Here is a 22,415-nt window from a genome sequence, read left to right as displayed (position 1 = left end):
ATCCAAACTTGGAGTGTGGGCATCGATGTGGGGTTTGGAGGAAGGTGTGTGGTGGCGAGGAACAAAAGGACTCATCTGGCTAATCCTAGAGCAGCATCTAGCCATATGGCAAGGTGGTTGTGGTATAGAAGGGAACTCTTGGTCAGGATCAGCCAGGTTGAGTCCTGGCAAAAGCCTAGAGTTTGCTTGCAGTCTAGTCAAGGGTACCCTTTCTAGTCTGGGGCACAGTATGTATGACACTAGCTATCTATGAAGGAGCTTAGGAGTGTGCTTAGAAGGGGAAATCAGGAGTCACTGAGCTACATCCTGGAGAAGGATATGTAGGATGTGGTTGAGTGGAGAGATTGGAAGTGATGTGGGAGGGGCCTATGTATCAGGGTAGGCAGGTTAGGAGGATAGGTCCTGGCCAAAGCCTAGAGGTTAGTTGTTGCACAGGGAGGGATGGTAAGAAAAGGCCCGGGAACTGGATGTAAAAGCTGGGCTGACTCTGTGGGGATGGGATAGGTACTAGAGGAATAGAAGGATTCACCCAGCTAGATCCACTCCCTCTTTTGACATCTCAGTGTGTCAGCCTGGCTATCCTCCAATTCAATATATAGACCAGGCTGACCTGAACTAACAAAGATCATCTTGCTTTAGACTGGAGTGCTGTGACTAAAGACATGTGTGGAGGCTTGAGTGAAAAATGGGACTCCCAGACTAATATATTTGAGTATTTGGTTCCTAGGTGGTGGAACTGTTTGGGGCAGGATTAGGAGGTGTGGCCTTGTTGGAGTGGGGTGTGTCACTGGGGGTGGGTTTTGAGGTTTCAAAAGTACATGCACATCAAGTCTCTCTCTCTCTCTCTCTCTCTCTCTCTCTCTCTCTCTCTCTCTCTCTCTCTCTCTCTCTCTCATGAATAAGATGTAAGCTCTCAGCCATTGTTTCCATGCCATACCCACTTGTTTGCTGTCTTGTCCCTGTCATGATGATCATGTACTCATCCTCTGTAAGCAAGTTTTCTATTATGCTTTCCTTTGTAAGTTTCCTTGGTCATTATGTCCCCTGCACAACAATAGAACAGTAACTAAAGACAGCATGTGTCACCACATTCGGCCTAAAACTGTTTCTAATATCTTGGAACAATGACCCACTAAGCTCTTAAATTTTAAAATTTCTTTTTATTGATCATAATGCACCCCTAAAGTAGTTCACAGATCTGTCAACAACTAAAACAAAAAGATTTATTTTATTTTATATGTGTGATATGTGCTTCATCTGTCTGTCTGTCTATGTGCCTGCTGCCAAAGGAGACCAGAGGAAGGCAATGGATTGCCTGGAACTAGAGTTACAGACAGTAGTGAGCTACAGTATAGGTGCTAGGAGCCAACTCTAGGTCCTTTGCAAGAGCAGCAGACAATCTTTATCGCTGAGTCAGTCTCTCCAATCCCTTGTCAGCAACCTTATTGAAGTATGCTCTTCTCTTTTGATTTATCATGGTTCTCAAACTGAAGAAACTGAATTTCACAACATTGCTAGTGGGAGTCAGGATATTCCAATGTCTTTCACTGCACATCAAGTCTCTCAGTGATCTCAGAATATTCCAGAATGACAATGCGGTTGGACAGAAATCCACATTCCACACCCAGATTCTGTGACTGAGATCCTACCTTGATCCATGCAAATTGTGTAATATTAGACAAGTCAGTGAATTATTTTGTGGTTCAGTTTTCTCAGAAAACTAAATGGGTGAATAACAGAAACCATGTAGAGTAAGGAGTCAGAGGCACTGTAAATTGTAACTTGTGGGTCCCCACATGGTATTGAATGTGTAATGTTTTCTCAGTTATAAATATTGTAAAGAAAATTAAATGACCTGTAATATGAAACAAAACACACAAGAGCACATGGTACTTATGTAAGCTATTGCTGTGTATACCATTGATTCCACTTTTGGGTTTTCTTGTGATTTCAAGTGTGTATATGCTAACGTGTGTGTGTGTGTGTGTGTGTGTGTGTGTGTGTGTGTGTGTGTGTGTGTGTGTGTGGTGTGGGGGTGTGGTGTGGGGGTGTGTGTGGTGTGTGTGGTGTGTGTTTGTGTGTGTGTGTGTGTGTGTGTGTGTGTGTGTGTTTGTATGTGTGTGTTGGCTCACTCTTGTGGTTTGAATGTCACACGTCCCCATAGGCTAATGTGTCTTAACATTTTCTTCCCAGATGGTGGTGCTATTAGAAGAGTTTGTGAAACCTTTAGGATCTGGGGCTTCACTGGAGGAAGTGGGCTTCTGTGGTAGGAGTTTGAGGTGGCTTTTTTTTTTTCTGTTTTGTTATTTGGATTGTTTTTGTTTTTCTTAGCTGTGCTTTCTTTCACTCTTCTATTTCCCTGATTTAGATGTGGACACTCAGTCCCACATTCATTGCCGTGTCTTTCCTACTAGAATGGACTGTATCCTATTGAATCACAAATAAAAATAAAGCTTTCCAACTTTACGTTGCTTCTTGTCATTTACTTGGTTACAACAACCAGAAAATTACTAATCTGCTCACCTAGTAAACTCTGTTGCTTAAGGAGGTTGTAATTAAACAATATTGGGAACCCTTATGCCAGTGTCTAAAGTGATCAAATCCATTGTTCTAAACACAGACACAGTTGGATAAGAAAGGCCTGCTGGGAATGGAATAGGAACGGCCATGTGAGCTCTGGCTCTAACTTCAATGTCCTTCTTTTACAGAGGGAGACCAAAGGGCAGTTTCTTATTGAACACATCTGCAACTACTACAGCTTGCTGGAGAAGGACTACTTCGGAATTCGCTATGTGGACCCAGAGAAGCAAAGGGTAAGAGCCTATCTTGATCTCCAAACTATGGGATTAGGGGGAGGCTCAGAATGTCAGGCACTGAGGGATCCTTTCCAGAAGCCTTATGGTACCTTTGTTCTCATGAATTATTGGCATGAGAAGTAAAACAGCTGGTGGGTGAGTGGCTGGAATACTACCTGACTGGAAGAAATAGGAAGACAAAAAGGCCTTTCAGAAAGCTGTTCTCACACGAAGAGAAGTAAGAAGGCTCCTATGCTCTTTGAATTTAGACTTTACAAACCTCCTCAGAATAGTTTCACATAATCTATTATGAAGAACCCTCCCCCATGCACACACCACAAGAACCTACTGGCGGAGGTAGGGGATGGACTTGGTAGGGAAAGGGTTTCCTTGTGGAATGATGGAAATGTTTGAAGTCTGACATAGATGATTCTTACCCAACATAGCCAATGCCACTGAATGTACATTTAAAAAAACGGTTCATTTCACATTATTTGGAAGAGACTTTGGGGTAAAATAGTGAATCCCTACATGGAAGCAGGCAAGAGAAGCTTGCATGTTGACCATCAGCAACACATGGCTTTAGGGAGGTCACTGGAATCCACAAAGTGCTTCCCTTCACACACAGTGGCATTGTATGAACAGTGAACTTGACTGACAAAAGCTGGGTACATAGCTGGAGAAGACAAGTAGCAGCAGAAGGCACTGAAATAGTGTAGGGATTGAATGTGTGTGTGTGTGTGTGTGTGTGTGTGTGTGTGTGTGTGTGTGTGTGTGTAAATAACCCAAGAAAATTGTTGTCAGTTTGACAGGGATTGAAGGAGCAGGAAACATTGGGAAGGGCTGGAGGAAGTAAAGGAAAGATGGGAAATGATGTAATTGTATTTTAATTAAAAAAATAGGATTAATCGACTTGTTTCCAATAAATGTATATCACTATCAAAACTAATCCCAAATTTCAGATAGAAGGATGAAAAAAGTATATCAAGGAAATAAAACTAGAAAGGAAAAAGTAGCTGCTCTTCTGGTACCTGAAAAAATAGATTTCAAATTAAAATTAGTAAAAAATACATAAAGAATATCTCTTGGTGACTTCATATGGATGAAGAAGACAATCTGCATTGCAGATTGCAATTCTAAACATAGATACTCTAAACACAGCTCTCAGAACAGAGTCAAGAAAACTTTGCACAGGAGGGAGATGTAGTCCCTGAGTTATAGCCTGGGCTGGGACCAGGGAGACAAAACAATAGATATGGAGATAAAAACAACATTAAGGTCAGTGATTTCATTTTCTCCTATCTCCCTCCACCCTGCTCTCCTTTCCTCCACCCCACAGCTATTCAGAATCTGCCAGTGTTTTTATTTTCTTACATCTTCACTCAGCTCTTCTCCCCCTACCAGTTGTTTATTTATTTCATAAAGCATATCAATGTAACAGGCTGACATTGTACCCCATTGTTCATGCCTGTTATCGTTTTGTACACACTCTCCCTCGGTCTCTTTTCTTTTTTTTTTACCTATTTTTTCTTTTTTCCCATATGCTTTCCTCTTACTGCCATATAGCCAAAGCCAAGAGGCTGACCTTACAGATATTGTAATATCTGAGCATTTATTCATTCACTTCTTTTAATCTATCATTAAACAAAACCTCTACATCTCTCCCCACTTTTTGCCTTCTTATTCTCATTCTTTTATATCTTTCTCCTCTTTCTCCCATCTAACAACAAAATACTAATCACTAGTCTATCTGATATAGCTTACTTCTGCTTCTCTTCACTTTTCCACACATATAAGTAATAACTAAAATTTTAATGTATACAATATTATAAGGGTTCTTTTACTTCTTAGATCAATTAGGATTTTACAAGTACCTGTTTTATAGTCACCTTATACTGTATTTTATCAGTAGGTTAACTACTGGATAGGAAAAATTGTAGAAAATTGTTCTCAACCCATAGGGGGCAGATTGGAGATAGAGCCTTTTACCTGGAAAAGAAGACTGATAGATGAAAATATCACTACAACTATACTACAACTGTCTTAGTTAGGGTTTTATTGTTATGAAGAGACACCATGACCACAGCACTCTAATAAAGAGGAAAACATTTCATTGGGATTGACTTACAGTTCAGAGGTTTAGTCCATTATTGTCATGGTAGGAAGCATGGTGGCATGCAGGTAGACATGGTGCTGGAGGAGCTGCGAGTTCTACATCTTGATCCATAGGCAACAGGAAGAGATTGTGACAAACTTCCTCCAACAAGGCTACACCTACTCCAACAAGGTCACACCTCCTAATAGTGCTACTCCCTATGGGCCTATGTGGGCTATATTTATTCAATCCACCACAACAACCTTCGGCTAGCCTCAGCTTCTTCTACATCCTCTGGCTTCAGCTTTGTAGGCTCTAAAATTATAGGCATGTGGTTCTGGGGCACCATGCTTGCATAATTTTGATTTGGTTTGATGTTTCCATTTCTGTGGATCAGACTCAGAGCCTTTTACATGCTAGGCAGGTATTCAACCACTGAGTTACAATCCAACCTCTTAAAACTGCATAGCTTGTGGACTCAAAAAGATGTGATTTGAAACCTTACTTCTTCTGGTTAGTAAGCTGTTTGACCCACCAGGTTATTTTACTTCTGTGCTCTTTCCCAGTGGAAACAATAAATAGAATATTTGCTTTATGACTCTTAAGAGAATTAGAATATGGCACATGACATATATTGACTGTGTTATATGTTGTTCTCACTGTGATTTGATGCTATTGCTTTATAATTACTATGCTTTGGCCAGGTCCAGGTAAGTAATTAGAGATGTGTTTAGAGCCTATGGAACATACAAGTGTTTGTAACTTCTTTTAAAGGTAAGAGGGATACTGTTAAGAGTCCTTGAGACTTATTTGTTTATAAAAATCTAATCAATAAAGAAAACCAGGTGAGCTAGAGAAGCAAAGTGTGTAGTTAGTGGGTTACCTGTACCTCCTCTCAGCTTCATTGATGGAAATCATTGTGGAATATTATTACTTTAAATCCACCATATTAATTCTACCATTTTCCTCAGGTAATGAGGGAAACTTTTGGGAAAATTTTTTTATACAAGTAGCTGAATTTCATAACTCCAATTTCTATTATTATGGTTTCATATATAAATTGTACTAGATCTCCCTCCCTAGTTTTGTACCCTGTTGCAGGATATTTGTTTACACTGTGTAAAGATATGTAATTGTGAATGATTTAATAAAGAGCTGAATGGCCAATAGCCAGACAGGAGAGACTAGGCAGGACTTCTGGGCAAATAGAGGAACTCAAGATGAATCTAGACACATGAGAGAAGTGCCAGCGAGACACTGAAGAAGTCAAACATAGGATAAAGAGGAAAGGTGACCAAGCCACATGGTAGAATGTAGTTTTTTTTAAAAATGAGTTAATTTAAGTTATGAGTTAGTTGAGAAAAAGCCTAAGATAAGGCCAAACTTTCATATTAATAAGTCTCCATGTCTTTATTTGGAAGCTGGTGGCCCAAAGGAAAGTCTGACTACAGTACCCCTTACCCTCTTCTCCAAATCTAAGCAAGGAAGACAGACATTATGCATTACTAGCCACCAACCCAACCAAAGAAGAATTAGGCCACAACTAAGCTGTAGTTGATTGGTTTATATTCTGGAGTACTTGGTATTAGTACATCCCCTTAATGTAAGTAAACACATCCCTGAGTTTTTTATGTAGGAAGTCAGATAATGAGCCTATTACTGTCATATTAATAGTGGGAAAAAAATCTTGTCTGTATCAGAACAGTTTACTTTTTCTACAAGCACCTTCAGGAGGACACAGAATGAAACAAACTATTGGGATGGTGGCAGAAAGCCAGATGGTATTATGTCCCACCACCTGCTCCTGCTATTGAAAGGCTGCTTCCTGCTGGTCTCCTCAGGGATAATTGCTTCTCAGATGTTCATCACTGAGAATACAAAAAGAACCAAAGATGTAGGACAGCCCTGAGCGCAACAGGATTTGCTGCAAGCAGAAGTCCCTGTTTATGGATTTGCCTGCTTAATGAATTTTATTTTGTTTTTAAAGATCAACAGGGTCAAATATCACAATTTCAAAAGCTGGAGATATCACTCAGTGGTTTACAATGCCTGTTGCTCTTTTTGTTGTTGTTGTTTGTTTTTGTTTTTTTGTTTTTCGAGGCAGGGTTTCTCTGTGTAGCTTTGCTCCTTTCCTGCAGCTCACTCTGTAGCCCAGGTTGGCCTTGAACTCACAGAAATCCTCCTAGCTCTGCCTCCAGAGGGCTGGGATTAAAGGCGTGTGTCACCACCGCCTGGCAATGCTTGTTCCTCTTACAGAGGACTGGAGTTTGATTTTCAATACCAATACTGGGCAGCTCACACTTGCGCCTATCTGAAACTTGAGGTCATCCTGTGCCCTCTTGTTGCCTCTGCAGACACCTGAACTCACATAAACATGCACAGAGAGACAATATGCACATACACATAATTCAAAAATAAAAGTATTTTTTAAAATTACAACTTCTTGGGTGACTTGTGGGATATGTACAGATGACTTGTTCTCCTAAGGAGAGGTCTTAGTCACTGAAGTCACATAACACAGAGCCCTGTCATCTCCTCTTTAAAGCTGGATATGTTATTAAGAGGTCCGGGTGTGGCTCAGAGAATTAACATTGCCATATTTGAGGATGTGATAAGAATACTTCAGCAGACAGCAGAACTTGGAGTTTAACTATAATTATTGTACATATCTGAAGTTCTCCAGAGAGGGGAGAGGACGAACTGGAAGTTACTCCACATACTCTGATGTCATTAATTTAACAGGGAAGGGGGTGAATACTCAAAGTAATTGTTATGTTTGAAACAGAACACAACTATAGGAATAAGGGATGTAGGTGGGAAATGTAATTTTAGCCCAATTGGAGTCAGGAAAAACGAAATACCTAAAGTAGGGAATTTTCTCTCACTTTGTTGGAGAAGAACCTGGAGAGGAATCAATTTAGAGAAATGAAGTTTACAAAGTGTCACTGGATAAAGAAGCAGTTGGAGGTTTACAGCAGTCTGAACATAAGATCTCACTAGACACCAGGGACTTGGAAGTTTTGAAATGGCTTTCAAGTTAGATTTTAACAAGCCGGGAAGAGGTTACCATTGCTATGATACACAGCTTGAAAAAATACAAACAGTGTAGTCAGGAAGTGAATATCTGAAAGGAACTTCTGTTTTGAGCTTAAGTCAGCCAATTATTTTCAAAATTGAATAGTAATTGTTTCACGTGAATGAAGTATTACAAGGAGCTGATCACTGTGTGAGTTATCTTGCTGTGTAACAGGCTTCCCTATAATTTATTGACTTAGAACATCCAATATTAGATTTATATAGCCTAGGATATACACAATCATGGGGTTTGAGCAGGGCTAAATTGGGCAGGTGCTCTGAAGGTGACTAGTGTGCTCTGGAAAAATCTAAGAAACTTTTATTTTTTTTAACCTTCATCTTCACAGGCTTTAGTGCCTTGGTTGAGGGAAGGAGTGAAAGGTGTAGGGGGACTCTCCTCTCTGAATTTAGTTTCAAGACATCTGAAGTCACATGGGCTCCACATATAGATAGAGCCAATCTCCTAATGAGCTTGTAGAAAGTGAGCAGCACCTGTGTGAACATATTCAGTTTGGAAGGTTTGTTAGCATAGTTAAAGCACTAAGACTCTGCAAATGTTTGAAAATTTGAGTCAGAAGCTAAATCAGGAGCTTTTGCCTCAGATATAATTGTTTGTAGCCAATGAAACATTTTATTTCTTCAAACCCTGGGATTTCATTGTGGATCTATGGAGGAGAATCAGAAAACTAAGGGACACTCATATTTTAAGGTATGGCCTAGAAAAAGAAATGAGGAAGACCCAAATAGAGCAGACAGGAAAAAATGAGGGAAACAAGGTTAGCTCTAGACTTAGCACAGAGAAGACTTGACAGTTTCAAGGGTTATGGCTTAAAAATTTACCATGCAACAGTAGAAAAACTGTCCATGCCATTTGCCTCTTGTACAGCCTTGAACAGATTCCTTATCATTCTGTCCCTCGGTTTCTCTGTCTTCTGATACATAGTACCTACGTTTTTTAAATGAATCATATAAATTATCCATTTTATGTAATTGATTTTATATGCCATGTTTTCAAGAGTATAAATAGACCCATGGGGAATATCTGACCTTAGAACAGTTCAGTACTAATGTTATTGAATTTATATGGCATGATATCTAATGTTATGCATTAACAAATCATAAGTTTGAATGAATTCAACAAATTCCCTTATTTTTAATTTTTTATTTATGTGTATTATGTGTTCCTATATGTATGTATGTGAACCACTTACATACCTGATGCCCATGGAGACCTAAAGAAGTTTTCAGATTCTAGCCAGGTGGTGGTGGCGCATGCCTTTAATCCCAGCACTTGGGAGGCAGAGGCAGGCAGATCTCTGTGAGTTTGAGGCCAGCCTGTTCTACAGAGTGAGTTCCAGGAAAGGCACAAAGCTACACAGAGAAACTCTGCCTCAAAAAACCAAAAAAAAAAAAAAAAAAAAAAAGAAGTTTTCAGATTCTCTAGAACGGTAGTTATAAGCAGTAATGAGCCATCGTGTGGAAGCTGCGAAACAAACCTGGGTCTACTGTGAGAACAGCAAGTGCTCTTAGCCACTTAATCATCTCTTCACTCCCCATAATTTCTCTTTTGGTAGCTTGTTATTATCTCAATATAGTTTGCAATAATCACAATAATTGTTTTTACAAGGTATTATATTCATATTATGTCAATTATGTCAATTTAAGATTTAGTGTATACTAAGGAGTTATTGACTATAGAATATGAGCTGGGATGAAAGTATGTTTTCATGAGTTAAATTGTAATGCAATACAATTATGACTACATATTAGTGTACTACTTATGACTGATTTTATACTTGAAAAAGAGTTACTAGGGTAACAGAGACCATATTGACCACAAAGCCTAAAATACCTACTTCATCTCACCTACTAGCGTGCATTGTAAGGGTGCAGGGATGTATAGAATCGTGAAAGCATTGTAGGGAGCAGCATAAAGATAGAATATGAAGTTGATGAATGTTCGAATGGAGGTTTATGCTTTTTTAGCTTACCCACCACCTCTTTGTTTTGTACAACTGTCGCTCCTTTTTAAGCTATCCAAGATTCTAGAATACAGAATCAATTTATGGCTACAAAAGTAAAATCTACTCCATCAAAGGCAGTTAAGTTTTCCTTCTGTGGAGGACTTCCAAGCAAGTGGACAGTAAATTGTCAGTATCCTTGCTATGGAACTTGTTGTTTGTTCTTGTGCCATATGCTTTACTGAAATGACCACAGTACCTTTTACTGGGAGGTAAATGACGGGAAGCTCTCTATTACTTTACCATCCAGAACTCTGATAAGGCCATATTCATTCAGATATCATTTTTTTCCTTTCCAGCAGAAACCACGGGGCCCATAAATGGCATAATTTATCCCTATAACACCAGGACTTGGTTACTTTGGGCTTTGTGCTGCTGAACATGAGAATCAGACGTTTTTCAGGGCCATGGTGGGAACTATTTAGATATTTAGATCTTGTTACTATTAAGTGAAAATGTGTCTACTTTGAAAGATGTATTCATTGTTTTTTAAATAATCATGGATTATCGAATGTATTTCTTTGGTTTATGCATTTTTATAATTTATGGCACTAAGATTTTATAATTTAAGGAGTGTAACTTAATTCTGTAATCATAAGCTAAAACCATGTCAACAGAAACCAAACATTAAATCCATGTCAACAGAAACCAAACATTTGAGGGTAAATAAGTATTATATTATTTATTTTAGCCTTTTTAAGAATTTTGCAACTACCAAATTAAAAATCAGACCGTTCATAAATTAGTTGCCCCTTCACATCTCATCTTCCCACCCATTAGCCCACATTAGAATGTGAAATAAGCGAAGAAATGATCTAGTTATGTACAATTGGTGCTAGAACGTTATAAAGAAAGAAATATAAGAAAGACTTGATGATGTACTTACCCTACAGGTTCACAGAGTGTGGACTTTAGGAGCAAAAGGAATCTGCACCCATTGTCCCACCCCAACCCTGCATTCTTTTCTACTGTCCTTGCAGATAAGAAGATTACAGTGTAGAAGTTTGGGACTCTCTCTCTATTGCCTTCCTTTGGCTTCCTTGTATTCTTCCTCTTTTTGCTTTACACTGCTCTCAGTCAAAGTGAATGTGTTCTAAGAAGGGACTTATGTTATTATCAGGCTAGATTTTGTCAATACTAAAAGCCCTTTTATATTGGGGCTTTGTGTGGGCCAGGGTTTCAACTTAAGGTAAAAGGAGTAAATCTCCAAGAGTAGGATACTAGGCACATGAAAGGAGAAGTAGAGAGGTTGTATTAGGTATGGTTTTCTAAATCAGGCCTTGAGCTAAAATTTTTCCCTAAGTAATTTTAGGCAGTGTTTCCAAGGAAAAGAGTTGTGGGAGACAGAGGATTGGGATATAGAAAGGAAGGAAACAAAGCAATATCTTAATATTGGGCAAAGATCTTTCTTCTACCTCACAAGGGAGCTGAGGAATCAGAGATCATGCATTGTTTAAAAACAGCCCTGGTTTGTGGAAGTTAAGATAATTATGGAAGCTATCCCACAGTAGATTCCAATAGCTTAAGAAGCAACATTCCTAAAAAGACAAGGACTATTGTCTTAGTTAGATTTCTATCACTGTGATAAGAACTATGACCAAAAGCCACTTGGGGTGAAAAGAATTTATTTTATAGTTGTAGTCCAGTATGAATGGACTTTGGAGCAGAAACTCAGGGCAGTAACCTGGAAGCAGAAACTGAAGCAGAAGCCATGGAGGAGCACTGCTTTCTGGTTTGCTGTCTAAGTTCATGTTCTGCTACCTGGCGTGTACCTCCCGGGACTACCTGATCAGAAATGGCTGAGCCTTCCTACATCAATCATTAATGAAGAAATGCCAAACAGATGTGCCTACAGGTCAATCTAATGAAAGCATTTTATTGCTTGAGGTTCCTCTTCCCAGTGTCTCTACCTAGTGTCAATATAACAAAAGACTAGCAAGGACAACTCCTTAGCTCTGATCTCCTCTGCCTCTGATGCCCTCCTGGTACTTTCAAGTAACACTAATCAATATCCTCCTGTTTTGCTTTGTTCCTTCAGTTTATCTCATAGAACCAGTGATGGGAAATTAGCTTCCATACATTTTGAGACTTTTTATTCTTCGGGAGAATTGAAGAAATGAAGTGTTCGGCAATAGTACACTAGCCACAAAACCACAAATTAGGTTGGCAGATTTTTCTTTCTGCCTTAAGGCATACCAGGTTTTAGTTATAAAATAGAATTGTTTCTTTTTAAAACTAAAATACCATAATTTCCAGGTAGCAAGTGAACTTAAATAAAATAGGGAAAGTATCTAAGCCTTATATCTAACTTCCAAGTACATCATGTAATGGTGTTATAGTTTTATACCACTAGATCTCTAGTAAAAATAGAAGTTGCTGACATGCTTCAGTGTTGACTGTATTGGCCACCTCTTAAGTCTAATGGAAAGAACGAGCAAAGGAAGGAAACAAAAGAAGAAAATGGAGAGGCCAAGGGCTAAAAGCTGCCTGGCAAATGCATAAATAATGTCCTTATGTAGAGGAGAATGAAAAGTGAGACAGGAAGGGGAAAGAGATCAATAACAAACGAATTTACTGAAAGCTACCAGTGTACCAGCCAAGGAGAAAGACTGTGACCCTGAGTGCTGAGCTGAGCTTCATGTCTTCCTGTCATATGGAAAATTCTTCATGCAGAATAAAAATTACATGAAATTCACTTTCATTCTCTAAGTAGACCTTAGTTTTCTATTTTTTTAATTTATTTTTAATTATTCATGTAATGTACTAATACATGGAAAAACATTAAGGTTGAAATGTCTCAGATAAAACGCCATGCAAAAGGCTGAAGTTCTAAATTCCATTAGCCAACACTCATAAATTTGTACCCCTCACCCATACTATGTTTACTGTATTGCCTCTAAACTTTAAAGAATAGTTTTAGATGCCTATATTTGTTTTTCAAATATTTTATAGTGTTTTATACTTTTTATTTTCAAAACAAATTATGATAGAGTATTTAAATTTTTCTAAAGTTTTCTCAATGTATGGTTCACTTACTATCTTAGCCATTATTCCTTTGTTGCCTATAGGCTGAAGAACAATTCAGTATACGACTTGTGTACTAACAACATGGTTGTACCTTGGAACATTTTGCACATAAGTTTTAAGAAAAATACTATTTTCATTTAATTCTAAAATAAGTACAATTACTCGAAATGGCAGGTTTGCACTTCTTTGGTACTCTTAGGGTCCTATCAAACATCAAGTTCTTTGTGTTCCTTGACTAATTTGAATATTATCTGCCTTTTGTCACAGCATGCAAACTAAATTTCCAAAAGAAAATGACATCAAAAGCAGTCAAGCACAAACTAATGCTAGAACTATGAACTCTCTGGAATGGTGGCTGTAGTATTGGCAGGAGCTTGTTATGGCTATATTCCCCTGGGTTGCTAACTGCCACTACAGTTATAAATTACAGTTTACTTTTTCATCCTGCATTGTATCTAAAACTTTTGTATATGTTACACATAAAACTTTATCTCATATAGAACACTCATTTTCAATCATCCAGAATATTAGCAAACTACAGTTTATTTACCTATTTTCCTAATGACGGCCATTGGTGTTATTTGTAACCTTTTACTATTTCATATAAAATTGCAATGGAAATCCTTGCCATGTATTTCTTTATTTACTTGCATGAATTACAGAATAAAAAATTGCTGTAACTATTATTAACAGATTAAACTTAACCCTCTTTGAAAACATGGTTTTCTATAATCCTTTGAAACATGTTTATTACTAGGTTGTTTTTCCTAGGTCTCTCTGCCTTGTGATTATCCCCTTGGGAAAGAATAGTTGCCCTAAAAAAGTAACTATCGGTCACATTGTATAAGTAAATGAGATACACAGAGCCTAAAAGGAAAGAAAATGGGAACTGATAAGAAACTGTGAGGTTTATTTCTTAGAGTAATGAAGAAAGCAGTTCATTTAGAATAAATAATTTATTTAGGACGCAGATGGTAAGTACCTTGAAGGCATTCCTTAAATATTTCCTATCCCTCTCCTTGGCAGACATAGCCAATCCCAAATGACATTCATTCTCTTTGAGCCGTCATCCAGTACTAGTACCATCTTCACAGTGCATGAGATGCAACAGATTCGTTGATTTCCTGAATCAGCGTGACTTTAGAGAAAATGGGTTCAAATTCAGCAAAGGAAGGGAAAGGACTTCAAAGGATGCTAAGCAAGGAAAATTTCAAAATATTATTTACATTTCAGGCTAGCGAAATGACTAGTGATTATCTTCATGAAACAATAATGTGTGCAGGTCTCTGATTGCTCATACTTTTTTTTCCCTGAGGGTAATTTTAAATGAACCTGTTTATTTCTCCCAGAGTCATTTAATCACAATGAGATCTGTTTATTATTCACCTCCTTGAAACCCACTGAAAGATGGGGCCCATCAACTAAATTATGCATACTAAATTAAAACCATGGCAACAGCAACAAACCTTTGTAGTTTTTACAATGCCGCTGTGAGACCCATATTTATTGTCTGCATAGTAACATTATCCCTAATGTTGATACTAGGTCAGTTTTCACTTTATATTTGTGGAATCTGAGATGCACGGAATATTTTTGCACCAAGTTCTGTAGATACTAAGTGATAAGATGAATTATCTTTCTGATTTTTTTCTTTTTTTTTGGTTTTTCGAGACAGTGTTTCTCTGTGTAGCTTCGTGCCTTTCCTGGATCTCGCTCTGTAGACCAGGCTGGCCTCAAACTCACAAAGATCCACCTGGCTCTGCCTCCCAAGTGCTGGGATTAAAGGCATGCTCTACCACCGCCCGGCCTGATTTTTTTTTCTTATAATATGGTAAAGTTTTCAAAAACAACTTGGTATAATTTTGCCAAAAAAAAAAAAAAAGAAACATGCTCTTTAGAAGAAGCTTACCTATGCATGATTTCCTGATGAACTTTTCCATAATATTGAAGCAGTTAAAAGAGTCTCCTTACTGCTTGCGAAGACTGTACAGATCAGACATATGAGATTGGAAACTACTGATTTGGCCATTCATGGCGTCCAACGTGGTGGCAAGAGTTTCCACCTAAAAACTGAGAGAAAAGATTCTAAAACGGAGCTAAAAACAGTTTCCTAATTGTCTCTCTCAAATGAGCGGCAGCTGCCGGTTTGAGCTACTGGCGGGTTCCTAGCGTGCGCTCGACCTGCAGTATGGGGGAATGAGGCCTCTGCAAGTGGCACATTAAGCTGCATGGTGGATTTAGCCTTTGCTAGTACAAAACAAAAAAGAGTATTTTGGGCGACACGCTGCTTGGATAAAAGCATAGACCCATGATAGCTCCCAGAGCTGGTGGTAGACTTCACACCACCATGTTGGGAAGCTGAAGTGGGTGGAGCCAGCAGCCATAGCTGCTGCAGTTTAAAGCAATAGATTCACAATAAGACAGATTCAGATGTAATAGTTTACAATGTGTGTAAAATATACGTAGGCTTGAAAGAGACAAAAAAAGGTGATATATAGAGTTATAGAAACAAATACATAGTTTTAAAAAATAAAGTCTTTAAAGAGACAGTAAAATTAATATAAAAAATAAGCCACGTAAAGATGAATATTACACAAAGAATCTGGATTGTGTTGTCTTTGGGATTTTTAACTGCAGAAAAACATTTGATCGTAAAAGATGTTGAATTAAACCAATATGTATATTTTAAAGATACCTTGACTTCAAAATTTGGATGTAAGGATGTGTTGCTTTGGAAAGGAGACTCTGCTTTTGTTCCCACAGAAAGCCAGAGGCTATGGATTTGTTCCAGATTAAGATACATCACGTTTGACCAGCCAAGACCCCCTGAAAGGTCTCTGATTACACCATGGCCCAGATGATCCAACATCCAGAATGGTTTGAAGGCAACTGGCTCAGACAATACAGCTTCATGGACTATTCCATAATCCTAAAATTTTCTTTGTGTCCCCATAAGATACAGCGCCCCCCTCCAGCAGGAAGTAGTAAGAGAAGCTACGCCCAAATTCCCAAATTATATGTAATTTTACTTTGTTAAGGTTAAAACCTTCCTTTTTGAAAAAAAAAAAGAAAAGGGGAAGTGCTGTGGGATGTTCTGTATGGCAAATGTGTTGCTAATTAGTCAATAAATAAAACACTGATTGGCCATTGGCTAGGCAGGAAGTGTAGGCAGTACAAGGAGGAGAATAAAGCTGGGAAGTGGAAGGCTGAGAGAGAGACACTGCCACCTGCCACGATGAGAAACAGCATATGAAGATGCCGGTAAGCCACAAGCCACGTGGCAAGGTATAGATTAATGGAAATGGATTAATTTAAGCTGTAAGAAAAGTTAGCAAGAAGCCTGCCACGGCCATACAGTTTGTAACCAATATAAGTCTCTGTGTTTACTTGGTCAGGTCTGAGCAGCTGTGGGACTGGCAGGTGAGAGAGATTTGTCCTGACAGTGGGCCAGGCAGGAAAACTCTAGCTACACATTCAGTTTTTCAGTTCCTGGGAAAATAAAAAATATTCATCAAAGAAAATATTGCATTGTCATGCAAACTAATCAATGGGCAGCTGCATAGGTCAGATGCTAAAGACCCTCTCTCTGGAATTCTATTACAGTTTAGCTAGGTAGCCCTAGGCAAATCTTTTCAGATTAAGAGCCACAAGACTTCTGATTGGCAAATGAATAGCTGTGCAAAATAAATAAGCTACCCTGTAAAAGAAGAAACTTTTGAAGGGTACCTGGTATTCAGTAAGCAGTAAATGAATGATTATTTTTGTTTAATTTTATGAGCATGAATTTACGTTAACCAATAAGTATAATACAGAGCCTTGAGTTTAATAGGAAGACAGACAATATTATGGAGAGCCCACCAGAAATGACCCCTCAGACAGAATGTACAGTAGTTAAAGTCTTCTTTATTCCAGCCAGCTGCGACTACGTTCAGGTATTTGGGACCTGGATGTAGTCCCAGGCATTTAGAGCAAGGGGCTTTTAAAAGCAAAATCCACATCCTGGTGCTTAGCAGCAGCAGGGGAGATTTGGAACGAGCAAGCAGTTTAACAGAAGCTAAGGAAAGCAGTTAGCTGAAGGAGGAGGCTTGCAAAAGCAGGCAGTTTAACACAGTTAAGTTAGCAGGGACATCTTGACCTCAGGTTCCTAGAATAGAGTTAGGTAAGTTTTCCACGGGATTCTTCATCAGGGAGATCAAATTCCAGTTAAACGTGAAATGGCATCAGCAAGAATACAGGATGAAGAATATAAGATACACTGTCAAACAAGGAGGTACAGTGAAGTGTAAAAACTCTGATCTTTTCCTTTCTAGTGTGGAGCAGGCAGGTACACATGAAATAGACTTCCCTGAATTCATGATGTTGTTGATACAGAAACACAATTCTCACCACAAAGGGGATAAGAGATAGTTTATTTTGGAGCCAAATATGGGTGACCATGACCCAAGAACACAGATTTAGCTTACACAAATGCTATGTTCCAACAACAAAGCAAATTCATTAAGTATTTTTAATAACAGAACAAAATAAGTCATAAATCAACACGCTTTTCAATACTTTGATGGAAACATCAGCGAGGTTGCCTTACAGCAAAACAGGGAGAACTCTGCTACAACCCTTAGATGCTGCCTGACAGCATTCTTAGTCTTTTGGCTGATGGGATATAGGGTTTGGGTAAGCTAAAGCATTTATAAGGTACTTTTGTTTTACCTATTAGTCACAGGGTGTTAGATCCAACAAAGAAATGGGAATGGAATGGCCACTTAGAGGGCTAAAGATGGCCCTCAGTAAATTTTAATTATGCTCTGGACCTGTAACATTCCAAACTCTCCACAATCATTAAAGTTCTAGTCCCCTAATCAGCCTCCCTGAAGGTTTAAGCTTTAAGGTATAGCTTTTTTTTTTCTGGGACTTTCCTTCACAAAGTATACTGCTAATGCAAAAACTACAGCTCTCATCTTAAAGAGAATAAGAGATAGTTTATTCTGGAGTCATTTTGAGTGACTATGGCTGGGAAACACACATTTAAGTTACCCCAAATTCCATGTTCCAAGGTGGAATCAGTTTCATGAAGTTTTTTATAGTTTTATAGAACAAAGAAGATCACAAATTAAGGTAAGTTTAAAACTGTTAGATTGTAATTGACAGAAGTGACATGAAAATAGAAGGAAGAAGACAGGCATTTCCAGAAACAGAATTGTTTTTGAGTCACAACAACTGAAAGATAATAGTACTTCTGCAGGAACGGTGTCTATGTGCATGTGGCGAAGTGGAGATTGGAGTTTCATAGGGTGGAAAGGGGCAGTAGATTGGGAATGGACTGTGATGGCTGGGAAGGAAGGAAGAGAACAACTCCAACCTAGACAGAAGCAGACCATCCTTACATTAGAACAATTAAAGGGCAACAACCTCTCTGGGAATGGAGGGTGAGCCCTCAGGGTGATTTGGGCAGGTATACCTCAGGGAGTTGAGGGTACAGAAGTTTCAAGGGTTGAGTCTGAGTTCTTTGCAGTTTTCCTAAGAACATATAGGGATGCAGAGTTCTGGTAGGCTCTGAGCAAGAGGAATGTCACTGATTAGCATTGGGGAAGCTGAACTGAATATTTATGGGTCAAACTATGATTATTCCAACATATCCCAAACCTGAGGGAATATAAAATTGGACTGAAGATGGTTCAAGGCAGGAGATTCTACAGGCTCGTCTTCATTTGTGGATAGGTTTGTTTGTTTGTTTGTTTGTTTAGGGGAGGGGTGCTTCCTGCTGAGTTGGGGCAATGATCAAGTGTTCAGGAATGGAGGGGTTGAAGTGATCCATAGAGGTGGTCACTGTGTTAGCTAGTGGTTGATATCCTTCTGGCCTGAAGAACCCTTTGACTGTCTGGGTGATGAAAACTTGTAATTTCTGTTGAAGGAACTTGGTGAAGCAACTGAGAAGGTAGGATGAAATAATAAAATTATCAATATGATAGCTATTGGGTCCCTGGGTGAACCAAGTATCCTTCCTAAAGGATTTTTTTTTTCTAGTCAGATCTTGTTCTCTTTAATTTTTGGAGTTAGTGCAGCAGCCAAAGAATTGAGTTGATTCTGAAAGATGTTAGCTGATCTTAAATTTGTTTAAAATTTTCTGAGAGCTAGTGCAACAGAGAGGTTAACTGACACAGAGAAGGCTTCAGGGCAGCTGTTTCTGATCTTAGCTCTGGGTATTAAACAACACCCAGAGTGGCAAGATGAGTGGGTGAGTTGGGTAGTCCATTAGTTCCCTTTTTTGAAGTTAATTGATATGCTTTTAGAGGTTTGGGGGCACAGATCTCTGTTAATTGCTTTGAGCTGACAAAAGGGGCCATATAGAAAGGGCAACAGTTAGTGTATATCAGAGAGAGGCAATAACAGAACTTGACAGATGGCAAATATCCAGAACATGAGACCGCAATGTGATGACATGTATTCTTGGAGTTTATAGTGTGAGAGAGGTAGCATCTATAACATACAAAAGATAAGACTGTTAGGATATTATAATTCCTACTCAGATAATAGTCAAGAAATAGGGCTTGAATATGTATATGTGTGTGAGTGTGTGTGTGTGTGTGTGTGTGAAATCAGGAAGAGGACTATTTAGTGACAATTGGTTGTCCAAATCACATTTCATATGATTTAGTATAATATCTGAGGACTGTAGTCCCTTGAATTGTTAAAAAGCATATTGATCATTTTAATCTTGGTTATACTTTCCTGGTTTTATTTCATTTATTTATTTATTTATCTATTTATTTATTTATATTTCCTGGTTTTCTTAGTTTGTTCTTTTTGATTTTGTACTGTTAGGATCAATTGAGGATCCAGTCATTAGGGGTCACTTGGGCTTATGAAGAATCCCTGACTCCTCGAGCCTTTCTTCCTAGTTGTCCATCTATGTGAGGATATGTCAAAGGTTTGGCTTAGCCTGCCTATGACTTCCCCTGGAAGCACTGAGGAAATCTTTCCTCTGTATTGACCCTCCTCTTTGTAGAGTGAATGCTGGTTAGACTTCACTGAGTCAATTCTCCCTGAATAAGAGAATGGGTGAGAACATTTCTAGAAATGGCCCACAGTCCCCTGGAACCTTATTGATCTTAGAGGTGAAAACATTCTCCCTTTTATTTCCTCTGACCACAATAGAGTATCCTCCAAGCATGGATATTAAACTTACAGAAAGTCACTTATACCAATCTGGACTTCCAACTACTGTTTAATTAATGTTCTGATAGCTGAATATGTCTCAATTAACTTTGATTGATTCAATATACATTTTAGCCAGTTTTTTTTTATAGCTGCTGATCTTAGAGCTTATAAACTTTGATACATATATGTTATATAACATTTATATTTGTTTCTTAATACCATAAGACAATAGCATTTAAAAAATGAGTTACTATCTGTTGGGAGAATTTTCTCCCTGGGGGAGAGACAAAACAATGTCTATTCCCACTTTATAAGGTTCAAATGACAAACCAAAGTTTAATTTCATCAAAGTTAACCCTAGGGAATTTATAGGCTTACTGACAGGAAGTTGGTAAAGAGGTAATGATGGCAGTGTGGGTGTCCCCCGAATCAGTCACATTGAAAAGTCTTTACTTTGTATGTATGAGGTAGGACATTTCATAGTCACATAAATAGATCTCCCTCATTTTCATTTTAGCCTTTTGTCTATATAAAATTGGCTGAGATGGACTATTAGGCTCTTTTGTGAAAGAGTATTAACATTTACCATTATTTTATGCCAGCATAATTAAAAGTGTGAAGATGTTAGTTATGTACCTCAGAAGATGGGACAGAAGCTCTCTCTACTGAATCTTTGAAAAATACATTTGTCAGAACCAGAATTAGGATAAGGATCAAGGAGATAACGTTTTGGCCGTATGATTATGTATGTCTATCCTGGACTCCTAACAGTGGGAGTGGGGCGTGTCTCTGACTCTTTTTGCCTGCTCTTGGGGCCATTTTCCCTCCTACTGTGTTGCATCAACCAGCCTTGATATGATGGTTTGTGCCTAGTCTAATTGTAACTTCATTGTGATGTGTTTGGTTGATATCCCTAGGAGGTCTGCTCTTTTCTGAAGGGAAATGGAGGAGGTGTAGATCTAGGGGAGAGGGTGAGTGGTGTGGGGAACTGGGAAGTGTAGAGGGAGGGGAAACTGAGGTTTAGATGTAATGTATAAGAGAAGAATAAATAAATAATTTTTTTTAGTTTAGAAGCCTTATGGTAATTGTTCCAAAGAAAGATTTAGGAGCATATTTATAAGTTAATTTGCTAAGTCATTATTATTGTTGTTGTTAATTTTAGTTTTACTATGTAAAGAAAATGAAATGGAGTGAAGTTAATAACTTAATTTACATGAGCATTTACTTTTAAGTCAATTTTGTCCTAAGTACATGCTGTGAAAGAACAAACCATAATCATGTGTGGACAGACAATCAATATATACATAATCACACGTAAGACATATACTAGTAAACCAAGATTGTGAGCATTATTTGTTTGTTTGTATTATGTTTTCTACACTCCTCATTGTGAAAGGGAAACTGAGCATACATATCTTGAGCAAATACATGTTAGATTGGGCAGAAACAAAAGTAAATACATGTGGAACAAAGGAGTACTGGGGGCAGGAGACATCTTATCTTAGAAGATAAAGGGCCTGGAGACCCCAGGCAGAAATGGCAGGCATTGACACTCAGCAGAGCCTCCTATGGTGGCTCTTCACTGGCAGTGGCTTATCCCTGTTGGGATCTGTGAATCTGTATTTCTTGGGCTGTTTTGTTCTCCTTTTCCCTATCACAGTCAGGAGGCCAGTCTGACTCCAGAGATTTGGAGAACATTCTAAGAAAAACATACTTGAGTCTGAAGTAGGAGGGCCAAATTCCTCCCACATCCCAGAGCCAGCTTCTCAGTTTAACCAGCACATGACAGTTTGACAACAGTGGCTGCTCTACTGTTAGCATCCAAGAGAGTTTAGGGAACTGGGTTTAGAAGTTTAAGCTGGTAAAAGTACAGAAATGGAGGAACAAAGCAAAGGACTAGAGTAAAGATAACATTCGTGAGGTGGGGAACACTTGTCATCTTCTGTCATTCTGTCATGTGAAGTTGTTTGAGTCAGTGAGACTCTGAAAGTCAAAAGTATTTCCAAGTTGTCGTAAGTACAAACCTCAGTAGACAGGTATACTAACACCTTGAGTTTTGTCCTCAGGCAAGCCAAAGTGTGTGAGAATGGTAACGATCTTGGGCAAGATAAGTGTGAGGCTCCTTTCCGGTAATAAGTTGCCGTAACCAGAACATAGCTGTAAATGAGTGAGTGGGGACTGGAATGGGCATTCCCAATTCTAGAGACCTGGCAGCAAAACCAAAGGTGGGAAGCTGAAAGAACCCCT

At 38.6% G+C, this 22,415-nt stretch overlaps 1 protein-coding gene across 2 annotated transcripts in view; it reads left to right on the top strand.

The window, feature by feature from the left end:
- The window catches only part of Frmd3 (FERM domain containing 3), a 199,547-nt gene that overhangs the window by 65,078 nt on the left and 112,054 nt on the right, over nucleotides 1–22,415 (top strand). For both annotated transcript variants that reach the window (XM_052718463.1, XM_052718461.1), the window contains exon 2: nucleotides 2,709–2,813. In XM_052718463.1, the coding sequence (XP_052574423.1) occupies nucleotides 2,709–2,813 (105 nt within the window). The remainder of the gene's footprint in view (nucleotides 1–2,708; nucleotides 2,814–22,415) is intronic.

This window comes from Peromyscus californicus, unplaced genomic scaffold (genome assembly GCF_007827085.1).
Source record: "Peromyscus californicus insignis strain IS unplaced genomic scaffold, ASM782708v3 Scaffold_5__1_contigs__length_169319896, whole genome shotgun sequence".
Classification (NCBI taxonomy): Eukaryota; Metazoa; Chordata; class Mammalia; order Rodentia; family Cricetidae; genus Peromyscus; species Peromyscus californicus.
The sequence above is the reverse complement of the archived record's forward strand: the minus strand, read 5'-3'. Positions and strand labels throughout refer to the sequence as shown.